Source organism: Ostrea edulis, chromosome 1 (genome assembly GCF_947568905.1).
Source record: "Ostrea edulis chromosome 1, xbOstEdul1.1, whole genome shotgun sequence".
NCBI classification, from domain to species: Eukaryota; Metazoa; Mollusca; class Bivalvia; order Ostreida; family Ostreidae; genus Ostrea; species Ostrea edulis.
This window is the reverse complement of record NC_079164.1, coordinates 78,143,256-78,157,020: the sequence shown is the minus strand read 5'-3', so window position 1 is coordinate 78,157,020 and position 13,765 is coordinate 78,143,256. Positions and strand designations below refer to the sequence as shown.

Sequence of the window (13,765 nt, the reverse complement as noted above, 5' to 3'; positions counted from 1 at the left end):
AGAATTAATCTAAATTGAGAGAAAGAGAGAGAGAGAGGGAAACAGAGATAGGGGGAGAGAATAATTAATAAATTGACTGGTTATTTAATAAATTTGTTTATTGTTGTGTTATGGCTCTGTCTAAAACATCAACAGCAATGAACTAAATTTACACAACAAACCTCATCACACCATCCACATTAGGTGTCTCGACACCAACGAACAGTGTCCAATTAATTTGTAATTAATGAATGAAGCTATGAAAAACTTCATTAACTGAGGAAAGAGTATACATATTCATAACTTTCCAGAAGCTTCATTACTTATCACATGAATATCACCAACTTGCATTTCACATTCATTTTCCTATCCATTTCTGACAAAATCAAAATATCATTGCACTGAACTTATTTATACATATCTATTTAATGATAGTTGTTAAGAAAACACACAAAAAAGAATCATTTTAATGGGAAAGTATTTCTAGGCAGAAAGGTGGTAAGTTTACAATGCATAACCACAAACTGAGCCACAGAGACAAAGCCTTCATCAAATGCTGCATCATGATGAAACAAGATATGATTATAATCTACTGATTATAAAGTCTCAGAAACAGAGTACTGGCTGTATAAAAGGGGCTTTTTCTGAGTACTACTATTTTTCTCCCTTGACAAAATCCATGCAAATTTCAACTTCATTTAAAAGATCTAAATCACTTTAACAGACCTAGTTCTTAAAGTAATACCAAATTTATTATCTAAGGTCAGATGTCAAGGTCACTGGAGTCACTTGACTTAGATACTGATTTGTAGATCTCATCATCCTTTCTGAAGATCCAATGTCTCTATCAATTCCAGTTCTAAAATTATATGAATTTGTATGTTCAAGGTCAGAGGTCACCAGAGTCACTTGACCTTGATACCAATTTGTAGATCTCATCATCCTTTCATCATTTCTGAAGATTCCATATCTATACCAGACCTGGTTCTTACATGTAAGTAATGCCAATTTTATCATCGTCTTATCATTTCTGAAGGTCCAATGTCTCTATCAATTCCAAAATTATATGAGTTTGTGTGTTTAAGATCAGCAGTTAAGGTCACTTGACCCTGTCCAATTTGTAGATCTCATCATCCTTTCATCATTTCTGAAGACCCCATGTCTCTATCAGACCTGGTTCTTAAGTAATACCAGTTTTATGTTCTTAGGTCAAAGGTCAAGGTTACTAGAGTCACTTGACCTTGATAGTAGTTTGTAGGTCCTGTCATCGTCTTGCCATTTCTGAAGATTTCATGTCACTATTGGTCCTGGTTTCAAAGTTATACCAATTTTTATGTTCATGGTCGGAGGTTAAGGTCACTGGAGTCACCTGACCTTGATACTAATTTGTAGGCCCTGTCATTCTCTATTCATTTCTGAAGACCCCAAGACTCTATCTATTATATTTGTCAAGTTACATCTGTTGAATTTCGGAATTAATCCTCCCCCCCCCCCTACAGTTCTATGTTAAACCCCATCCCCATTTGATTCCCCCAAAATGTACCCTACCCCCCTTCAATCTGAAAACAAAAACATTTCTGCACATCTAGAAACATTGGCCTATCATAACCCAGGGCTCAAAATTAACATATGCCCGTCAGTCTGTGACTGGTTAAAAGTATGGCAAACTGACTGACATTTGTTTTAGTCAGTCCGATGGGACTGGTTAATTTTCTAAAGCATCATTTTGGAAAATATACTTATGAAATTTTATGCACACATTTGGCATGCTTCGATCTGTAGATATCAGACGAATCTGATTCGTAAATATAAATCCCACATTTAAGTGTTACAATATTGTCTGAGGCATATTGAGTTTAATTTCATTTTAATAATATTAATGAAATATGTTTAATTATTTCTGGAAAACTTTGTTCGACTGGTAAAATTTTCTGTGGACTGGTTGAAATTATACCCCATCAGTCCGACTGGATTGGTGACATAAAAACTTAGCTTCAAGCCCTGATAACCTTGAATATCTATTACATTCATCCACTCGTTACGTTACGGAGAACAAAAAAAGTCTCCAAACTTCGTTTGGGAGACTTAATTAGATCACTCATCCAAAACTAGCAAAGCCGTCATCAAATGCTGTATCATAATGAAATAAGATAACTCATCAAAAACTAGCAAAGCCGTCATCAAACGCTGCAGCATAATGAAATTAGATCACTCATCCAAAACTTGCAGGTCCCAACCAAAATGTTTTTGAAATAATATCATAAGCAACATTTCTGCCTAGTATGAGCTTTTAACATCTGTCCATTACAAAGTTGTGACCTGAACAAATATTTCTTGGAAAACTACTAGTAACCTTAATCTTGGCCAAATGATCACTAAGGGCCATGGCAAATTGTCTAATTGTAAGCCAAGCAAGTGTGTCCCAATTACAAGTCAGGCTATATAAAATTAATTCTCTGGTTCCGAGCCAATTCTCTTAAATAAAGATGACAGAGGGAGGCTTTTTCTTTTTTAACAGCAATGAAATAGAAGGGGGGGGGGGGTGTGTTATTTTATCAATAAACTCTAAACCAAATTGTTTCGATTTAATACTTATGAATAACTCTAAAAACAACTAACCATTTGAGAAACCTTGTATTATAGTCCAATGAAGTGCTGGAATTCATCATCCATGACGAATGCTGGTGACATTGTGCTTTTATGTGTGTGTCCATTTTTATTCTATATCTCCTAGTTTAACACATTGTTTGCTATAAACCACACCTTTTTTGTAAGCCTCAGAAATGATTATCAGTATGGTCCCTCTTGTTCATGACAAGTGAGATTAAAAATGGAAGTAAAAAATATGCAGATTTTATTTTTCCAGATAGGTCATCACAAAACAAACTTGTTACTTCATTGAAATATGATAAAATTTGCAATGCGTCCACCTCTAAACCAATGTGCATCGACCTGAAAACTGTAATTTCAGTCTTATTTGGCCTTACAGCCTAGACACAAAGTGGGGTGGAGGGATAGCTAAGAGACATGTCTGGTGATTTATACATACCTAGAGTCTATAACCATGCATTCAGCACATCTACTAGATGTTCAGGAGTAATTGATTGTATATTGTTTAGTGTCCAGCTCCACTAGATGTTCAGGAGTATCTGATTGTATATTGTTTAGTGTCCAGCTCCACTAGATGTTCAGGAGTATCTGATTGTATATTGTTTAGTGTCCCGCTCCACTAGATGTTCAGGAGTATCTGATTGTATATTGTTTAGTGTCCCGCTCTACTAGATGTTCAGGAGTATTTGATTGTATATTGTTTAGTGTCCCGCTCCACTAGATGTTCAGGAGTATTTGATTGTATATTGTTTAGTGTCCCGCTCCACTAGATGTTCAGGAGTATTTGATTGTATATTGTTTAGTGTCCAGCTCCACTAGATGTTCAGGAGTATTTGATTGTATATTGTTTAGTGTCCAGCTCCACTAGATGTTCAGGAGTATTTGATTGTATATTGTTTAGTGTCCAGCTCCACTAGATGTTCAGGAGTATTTGATTGTATATTGTTTAGTGTCCAGCTCCACTAGATGTTCAGGAGTATTTGATTGTATATTGTTTAGTGTCCCGCTCCACTAGATGTTCAGGAGTATTTGATTGTATATTGTTTAGTGTCCCGCTCCACTAGATGTTCAGGAGTATTTGATTGTATATTGTTTAGTGTCCCGCTCCACTAGATGTTCAGGAGTATTTGATTGTATATTGTTTAGTGTCCCGCTCCACTAGATGTTCAGGAGTATTTGATTGTATATTGTTTAGTGTCCCGCTCCACTAGATGTTCAGGAGTATTTGATTGTATATTGTTTAGTGTCCCGCTCCACTAGATGTTCAGGAGTATTTGATTGTATATTGTTTAGTGTCCAGCTCCACTAGATGTTCAGGAGTATTTGATTGTATATTGTTTAGTGTCCAGCTCCACTAGATGTTCAGGAGTATTTGATTGTATATTGTTTAGTGTCCAGCTCCACTAGATGTTCAGGAGTATTTGATTGTATATTGTTTAGTGTCCAGCTCCACTAGATGTTCAGGAGTATTTGATTGTATATTGTTTAGTGTCCCGCTCCACTAGATGTTCAGGAGTATCTGATTGTATATTGTTTAGTGTCCAGCTCCACTAGATGTTCAGGAGTATCTGATTGTATATTGTTTAGTGTCCCGCTCCACTAGATGTTCAGGAGTATTTGATTGTATATTGTTTAGTGTCCCGCTCCACTAGATGTTCAGGAGTATTTGATTGTATATTGTTTAGTGTCCAGCTCCACTAGATGTTCAGGAGTATTTGATTGTATATTGTTTAGTGTCCCGCTCCACTAGATGTTCAGGAGTATTTGATTGTATATTGTTTAGTGTCCCGCTCCACTAGATGTTCAGGAGTAATTGATTGTATATTGTTTAGTGACCCGCTCGACAATTTTTCACTATTATAGAGACGTCACCACTGCCGGTGAAGGGCTGCAAAATTTAGACCTCTGCTCGGCACTTAAAGCCTTTGAGCAGGGCGGGATCTTTATCGTGCCACACCTGCTGTGACGTGGGGTCTCAGTTTTTGCGATCTCACCCAACTGACCGCCCCATTTAGTCGCCTCTTACGACAAGCAAAGGGTACTGAGGACCTACTCTAACCCGGATCTCCATGGGAATGTTCAGAAGTAAAGAAGATTATCAAATATATAATGAATTTTAAGCATATGAGCCATATAGCCCCACCCTGACTAAGGCCTAAAACCCTGACCCAGGGAATTTCGGTACTGGCCTCAATGCAAATTATGTGTTTAACATAGCAGTTACTTTTTCCTCCTACATGTTCAAGAGCAAAGAGAAAATAAAATAAATTTTCTGTATAGCAACAGAATAATTCAAAAATCTTTATATCAAATTGAAGTAAATGTTGTGACAATTTTTTATGCTTCGCTTATCAGCAAAATTACATGTAGATTCCTTGCCTCAGTCCATTGGTTTAGCTGAAAAATTGGGTCAACTGTCATTATGAATGAATAGTTGCATAAATGGGTATCAAGAATCTTGAACAAGAAAATTCTTTCCCTCTGTCAATAATACCACAGCAATTAATCATCACAGTATCTCTTTTGTGTCTTCACTTAATTTGTTAATTACCTTTCATTATTTTAATTGGACAGGTAAAGGTGTCCTCGATGTACTCGTCTGTTTCTACTGAGTTCGTTGTAAGGGACAGTTCTAGCTCCACACTCTCATACACGTAGAGTGAAACTTCGTCCGGATTCAGATACAGCAGACTACTGTCCACAGAGGTCACTGAGGGACTCTCAGACTGGAATGCAACTCACATTGTTTAAATGTTATCACATTTTATTTTCCATTTCTACCATGGTCTGCCTGTGTTAAATTTCCAATAAACACTTTAAAATCAAAATCTCATTGTTGCTTCAAGGGGTTTATCAAAATTTTTATATCTTAGAGTCATGTATAATAGCTGTACATTGACTAAAGAAAAACTGTACATCATTCATGTTACAAACCTTACCATAGTAAAATAATCACTTCTTTGTAGAAACAACCCCAAACAAGGTCATTTTTAAAAAAATCATCTCCATAGTTATTATCAAATGATGTAAAATTGATTGTTAACGACCCAAATGAACCAAAATAATACAGCAATGATGACGTAAAATTGATTGTTATAATAAAACAAGAGATGTTTGTAAAACACATATGCCCCCCATGGTGCAAAATTGAAAAGGGTTATACACACACACATCATTTAATTGAGAGTAATATCATCAATTCAAAATATTGAGCAGACAATATCTTCCTATGTCAAGAGTGGATTGACCATGTGACCTAAAAATCAATAGGGGTCATCAACTCCTGAAGATGTAACAGTGTACCAAGTTTGATGTCTGTCAAGCAAAGGGTTCTCAAGATATTGAACGGACAGTATATTCCTATGTCCAATTTGACCCTTGACTTTTGACCATGTGACCTTAAAATAATTAGTAGTCATCTTCTCCTGAAGATGTACCAGTGTACCAAGTTTGATGTCTGTCAAGCAAAGGGTTCTCAAGATATTGAGCGGACAGTATATTCCTATGTACAGTTTAACCCTTGACCTTTGACCACGCGACCTCAAAATCAATAGGTGTCATCTTCTCCTGAAGATGTACCAGTGTACCAAGTTTAATGTCTGTCAAGCAAAGGGTTCTCAAGATATGGAGCAGACAGTATATTCCAATGTCCAGTTTGACCCTTGACCTTTGACTATGTGATCTGAAAATCAATAGGGGTCGTCTTCTCCTGAAGACGTACCAGTGTGCCACGTTTGATGTCTGTCAAGCAAAGGGTTCTCAAGATATTGAACGGACAGTATATTCCTATGTCCAGTTTGACCCTTGACCTTTGAACATGTGATCTCAAAATAAATAGGGGTAATTTTCTCCTGAAGATGTACCAGTGTACCAAGTTTGATGTCTGTCAAGCGAAGGGTTCTCAAAATATTGAACGGACAGTATATTCCTGTCTAGTGTGACCCTTGACCTTTGACCATGTGACCTCAAAATTGATAGGGGTCGTCTTCTCCTGAAGTCGTATCAGTGTACCAAGTTTGATGTCTGTCAAGAAAAGGGTTCTCAAGATACTGAGCAGACAATATATTCCCATGTCAAGTTTGATCCTTGACCTTTGACCATGTGACCTCAAAATCAATAGGGGTCATCTTCTCTTGAAGATGTACCAGTGTATCAAGTTTGATGTCTGTAAAGCAAAGGGTTCTCGAGATATTTGACGGACAGTATATTCCTATGTCCAGTTTGACCCTTGACCTTTGACCATGTGACCTAAACATCAATGGGGGTCATCTTCTTCTGAAGATGTACTGGCGTACCAAGTTTGATGTCTGTCAAGCAAAGGGTTCTCTAGACATTGAATGGTCAGTATATTCCTATGCCCAGTTTGACCCTTGACCTTTGACCATATGACCTCAAAATCAATAGGGGTCATCTACTCCTTAGGATGTACCAGTGTGCCAAGTTTGATGTCTTTCAAGCAAAGGGTTCTCAAGATATTGAGCAGACATTATATTCCTATGTCCAGAGTAGATTGACCCTTAACCTTTGGACCTGAAAAACAATAAGGATCCTCTTCTACTCATAACTAACCCACATATGCAATATCATTATCATCAAGTGAATGGTTCTCAAGATATTGAGCGGACAACACATGGTCTACAGACCGACCGACAGACCGACTGGTGCAAAACAATATGCCCCCTCTTTTTCAAAGGGGGGCATAATAATACAGCAATGATAGATGATGAAAACCTGAAGTGTGTTGTCTTCAGTGCAGGAATCCATCACCAAACAGTGGTGCAGCTTCCCATCTCGTGTGGCTATAACTAGTACTGTTGGACTGGTTCCCAGTACTGCAATAGAGGAGGCATCCACCCCGTAGTTGTCCTCGGCAGGCGGATGCATCAACAAAGGCCCCTGGATACTCAGATTTTTAATGCTATAATAGAATTAATCATACCATGCATAAATACATCTGTAGTCTCGGTTACAGGGTGACTAGTGCTTGGTCAGATCCATGGACCTTACTATTGTCACTATGCCGTAGGAATACAAACAACACTTTCGTCCGATTGAAAACCCGACAAGAAACGTCTTGTCATACTTTCCACTATCTTAACATATTGGTAGTCGATTGCTCTGTTGATTGCAGACAGTGTGAAATTTCATTCATTCCTAAAGACAACTTGCAAAAAAGATATGATTATATCCAACATTCAACATATTTTTTCAACATTGATGAACTGGTGCAAACATTGAATTATACTGAAAACCTGAAAAATTATTCATGATTTTACAGGAAATATGATATACATGAAAGGTAATAACAACATACAATTATTGAGAGGAGGACTGGTACCGTCTTATACCGAAGGAGAATTAAGATACCACGCGATAACAGTAACTATGAGAGCCCAAAGGGATGAATTATAGCATGATGTATGGTGCACCTATACAGGATTATACACAGAAATAGAACATTACACAAACAAAACTTATTTCACAAATTCATCATGTAGAATGGACAAATTGTGTTGAAAATGTTATATACAGTAAAATATCTGTACATATTTACCATGCATGAAATCCTTACCCTGTCAAATCTGGAGTCAGGTCAGTGAAGGCAATAATGACATCACCATTCCCATACACTACATAAGCAGGCCAAACGACGTCCGGACTAACAAGCGTGGAGTGAAGACGGTTCTTCCTCTGGAGTGGAATTGCGGGACCGAAGTCAAAAGAAGCTGCGACATCCCCAAGGGCTGCCCTGTAGGAGGGCTTATTGGGGGAATCGGATACATCCTGAACGGCGTCTCCCAGCTTCACAGTGTGAAGAGGAACATCGGGCTCCTTCAAATCATAAGTACTAGAAAGAGAAATCATATCTTATCAAAGAAAAGCCAGACTTATCTGTCAGAGTAACAAAGAATAGCACTCTCTCTTGTATTTTTCAATCTATACAATGATCTTTAATGAAATACCCAGGGTTCTCTGGAACAAGAAATTGCATCCTGCAAACAGTAAAATTATTTTGGACAAAAGAAAATTAGAGTACAAATCAACCCTAAATAGTAATTTCAAAAGGTAACTTTATAGTATGTGATTTTCATTATTTAAGTATTGATTAATCTATAATTATCAAAATATTTTGAATCGAAAGAAATCTGATACCGACAGTCACACTGTAATATATACTGTAAATTCCTAAATATACGCGAGGAATTCATTATCACATAAATTCACAAGAAACATCACTCACAAAATAAAATTACTCGCTTTTAATTATATATTGCCATATTACATGCAAAAACTCTTGATCAAAAGAGCACTCACGAATTTATGTTCTCGCGATTTGACGTCCACGAGTCATTTTGCGAGAATAAGTACTCGCGTAAAATAAGGAATCTACAGTATTCAGGCTTGACTCATCAAAAATTTGCTGGGACTCAGGAAAATCTCACAGAGAACCCTGAAATATGTACGGTCCGTGAGAATATGTGAATGGGTGCTCAACGATTACCTTAGGAGATTGTCTGAGGTTAAAAGTGTTAGATGAGAGTCTGTTTCACTGCCTGGATGCCATGCTACTTGAAGAAGCTGCACACTTTTGTGACTAGCAAAGTAATGGTCTGCAACACTAGTTGTTCTGAAACAAGTTGAAACAAAATAATGTAGATTGTTTATCAATAACATGAAACAAAATGTAATTAAAAATAGTTTAAAGAATATCTATTATTTCCAAGAAACGCAAATATTTTACAAATACGAAGCTGGCAGGAACTTTCATTTTCTTACTTGCAAGCAACCAATGGTTTTCCTCCTTCAAATTCTGAAAACTTCCCCCACCTCTGTGGAATTTCTACAACCATGACACCAGAGCTTCCCCATAGAGCTAGGAAACTTTTTGTACTGTTGAATTCAATATGGTCTATTTCATATCGGGGGGGATTTGTACACTGAAGGGTCTGAAAATACCAAAATATTGTTGACAAACATCCTTATGGCTATAGGCCTACCAGTTTTAATATACAATTACATGATTTGGTTAAAATATACAGTATGGAGGACTATAATGCAAAAAATAAGATGTTTGTGAAACACACACAAACACAAGGACAAAACCTTTGCAACAAAAGAAAGGTCTTGTCACAAGGAATGCACATGTATATTATGAAATATAAGAGCAATATCGCTATAGTGACAGTCTCATCAATATAAGAAATGAACAGCACTTTTGAGCTGTTCATAGTCAATATTTGATCGCGATTCACAGAGAATTTGCCTCAAATCCAAATCCGTTCATATTGACCAAGAACAGCTCAAAAGTGCAGTTCATTTATTATATTTATATTCATATACTAAATCACTATTTGTTTACATTGCTTGTATATTAAGTCAGGATATATTTTGTTGCATAAAACGAACTCCTAAGATCCATCTATGTCACAGTCATATTGTGACGTACGTCAAAACATAGACATGACGTCAGACTTCGTTTACCCTGCCTTTTATCAACAGTGCACTGTATTTTGGAGGTAGGAGACCACAAGATTGGGAGGATAATACATGTAAGTTCACAACCTTAATCCGAGATGTGACTTTGCGAGATCTTTGTAACACATGTATTTTTTCTAAACATTACGCTCTCTCAATTGCGTGCTTTAACTAGTTCATAATCTGTTCATAGTCAATATGAACAGATTGTGTCGCATGCTGAAATTGGTAGGTTCATATAGAGGAGAATGTGATTTGTAATATAAATATTAAGTTATGAACAAGGTTAAAGTTTTGAAATTAAGTTCAAACTCCAAGGTCAAGGACACAAAGTGAAAGATTATGGTATCAAATGAAAGGTTTTGTCATAAGGAATCTATAATATACAAAATCTGAAAGCCCTATCTTACATAGTTCAGGAAATATTGCCTAACTGTTTTAAAAGTATGTCAGACTTAAGAAGGTCAAGACCACAAGGTCAAAATCTTACCTAACAGAAATGTTCTTGTCACAAATAATGCACATATGAAGTAGGAGGACCCCTTCAGCCATCATTCAAAAGTTTTAAGCAAGATTAAAGTTTCGGACAGACAAACAGACAGGACAAATACAATAGGAACCCAACTTTAGTCGCTGGGGAATAAAAATAGTAAAATTACTAAATATGGCAAATGCAATCTTTTTAACCATGCATGAACAGACCCTGAAGCATACTACAACACTTGCATAGAACTGTATGAACAATCCTTGCATGAAACACTGGACTGTTTGCACAGAACTATGAATGGTTTGCAGAAAACAGTAAGCATGGTTTGCATGCTTTGTGAAGAATTTGCATGAAATATGGTAAAGTATGTCCTGCACACTTAGATTTTTCAGCATTATTCAGCATACATTTTTTACTTTCCATGCTTCCATTGAAAATGTAATTTTCATGTTTTAAACAAATTTACCTTATATATTAAAATATTCCTTTATCTTGACAAAGTGTTAGCCCCTATAGGATATTCAATAGCCAAAGGCTTTAAAGAATAAGAGGCCCATGGGCCACATCACTCACCTGAGTCAACTTGGCCCATATTTAAAGATTTTACCCATATGTTCGCATGTAAAACCTTGATCCCTATTGTGACCTCAACCTACCTCCAGGGGCCATGATTTTAACAAACTTGAATTTGTACTATGCCAGGAAGCTTTCATGTAAATTTGTACTTTCCTAGCTCAGTGGTTCTTGAGAAGATTTTTAAAGATTTTCTCTATATATTTGTATGTAAAACTTTGATCCCCTATTGTGGCCCCATCCTACCTCCAAGGGTCATGATTTTAACAAACTTGAATCTGCACTATGGCAGGAAGCTTTCATGTAAATTTGTACTTTCCTAGCTCAGCGGTTCTTGAGAAGAAGATTTTAAAATGATCCCACCCTATTTTTGCACTTTTGTGATTATGTCCCTTTTGAAGGGGACATGGCCCCTCATTTGAACAAATTTGAAAGCCCTTCACTCAAGGATGCTTTTGGCCAAGTTTGGTTGAAATTGGCCATGTGGTTCTGGAGAAGAAAGTTGAAAATGTGAAAAGTTTACAGACGGATGGACAACAGGCGATCAGAAAATTATGTTGGTGAACACAATAAAAATTTACTATGATCATAGATATGTCAAAAACTGCTGGACCCGAAGTCCTACTAGATAATGTCAGAAATGTCCAGCTACGTACTTTAGGCCTAAAATAAAACTTGATTTGTTTGGCGTTGGCAGCTGACCAATTAAAATCGATGCAGTCTGAAGAAATTTTATTTTCATTTAATCTCAATAATCTTTTTTCTTGATGTAAATTTGATAAAAATTTGTTTAATGTTTTACATTCAATTAATATGCAATATGTCAATTCAAATCATCTCCGAGCTTTCAGATTCATGCATTTCTCATTCTAAGCATTTCTATGACTAATGAGCATGCACATTTATTTACAATAAATAAACAGCCTGACAGATATATACCAAAACGTAAAGCAGAACTTTATGGTATAAATCTCTGCTCAAATGTGTTGCTTGATAGGAAAAGTATCTTGTGGAACAGCTAGTACATACCAGTTTGATATAGGCATTGTTTGGTATATATATATTGTTCCCATCAACTTATCATGCTTGTTAGATGGAACAGATTGCATATTTTGCAACAGCGATACAGAGTCAATAAATTTGGATGCTAAAGTTTCAAATGACATATAATCCAATACCATTCAAGTACTGAAATTGCATTATGCAGCAGTTGCAAGTGTGAATGAGTGATTGTAGTTTACAGTTGTATGCCTGTATATATAAATGTGTTTAAAATACAAAAAACATTAAAAAGAAAAAAGAAATTGTATTATGACTTTTTACATTTAAATCAAGATATAGTATATATATATATATATATATATATATATATACATGTAACTTTCAAATCATTCAAAGCATTAAGTCTGGATCAACTTCAACAAATCCCAAGATGCATTCAAAGTAATGATGTAAAATAATTCTGCCACATTTAGAAACTTAAGGCCACAATTACCATATATGCTCGCCTGAAAGTCGGTGAATTTACCCCCTTATAAGTCGGTACAACTTTTTCCCAGAATCGGTTGACAATTTTGAACCAATGCTCTAATGTTTTAACCTCTACTTCAAATAGTATATTGTTAAAATACGTGGATATATAAATAAATCTTTTTTCTCAACAAATCAATTTCATATCAATTTTCTAATGTATTTACCAGTGTTCAAATAATATTTTGGGATATGACATCAGGTTTGGGCCTGGGCCTTTCCATTTGGGGAAAACAGCAACATTTGCTTGAAATTGGGAAAAATTGTTTCATGATACAAAATTTTCATAGTACATGTTTTAAATATCACATACATTATGGAATGTATTGTATAATTGTACAATTAATTTACTGAAACTTTTATCAAATATGATTATTACTCATATTCATATCAACCATAAGACATCCTTCCTGTCAATACCAGAAAAACAACTTTCTCTCTCTCTCCACCCGTAAACCAGTGTTCGAAATTAACCATAGACCGATAGACAAAGTTTATGTCAAATGACAGTGGTCTATGCCAATTGTAATTGAGATAGACCAAATTGTCTATGTTGATTTCTAGATTTCAAGCAATTAAGTTATACCAAAGCATTGTGTGAAACTAACTTTAAAATCCTATAGACTTTCGGTCCATAGTCATTTCATTCCCTATAGACCACAACAAATTCCTATAGACTGAAATTTAACATGCAATATTCATTGTTATTACAAAATAAATAATAGACACAAATTCGATCATAGTTTAATTATATTCTTTATCAATTTCATGCACAAGCTTTTCAATTAGAATTTTTGTTTTCTTTTTCATTTTGATCCAGCTCAGTTTCACTGTTTGATTCTTCATCTAAGTTACTTCTACTACATTTCGTTTTCTCATATTTTTCTGCGACTTTAGCCTTGCTGGAACTTGTACTGATCATGACCGCCTTCCGTTTGATTCCAGGGCGTGAACCTTCCACATATTTTTAATCGTTCAAAAAAGGACATTTCAAATTTGCACGAAAATGATGTACATTGAAGTAAATATCAAATCGATCCCCCCCCCCCCCCCCCCAAAATGAAATAATCTGATGCGAATGATTTGTAATTACATTGTGGAACATTTTAT

The 13,765-nt window shown here is 35.8% G+C and overlaps 1 protein-coding gene across 1 annotated transcript in view; it reads right to left on the bottom strand.

The window, feature by feature from the left end:
* LOC125680157 (nucleoporin 88-like) overlaps positions 1–13,765 on the bottom strand; it is a 54,260-nt gene that overhangs the window by 35,603 nt on the left and 4,892 nt on the right. The window contains exons 2-6 of the mRNA XM_048919602.2: positions 9,367–9,536; positions 9,092–9,217; positions 8,162–8,437; positions 7,321–7,507; positions 5,141–5,315 (exon numbers count right to left, since the gene is read on the bottom strand). Of these exons, the coding sequence (XP_048775559.2) occupies positions 5,141–5,315; positions 7,321–7,507; positions 8,162–8,437; positions 9,092–9,217; positions 9,367–9,536 (934 nt within the window). The remainder of the gene's footprint in view (positions 1–5,140; positions 5,316–7,320; positions 7,508–8,161; positions 8,438–9,091; positions 9,218–9,366; positions 9,537–13,765) is intronic.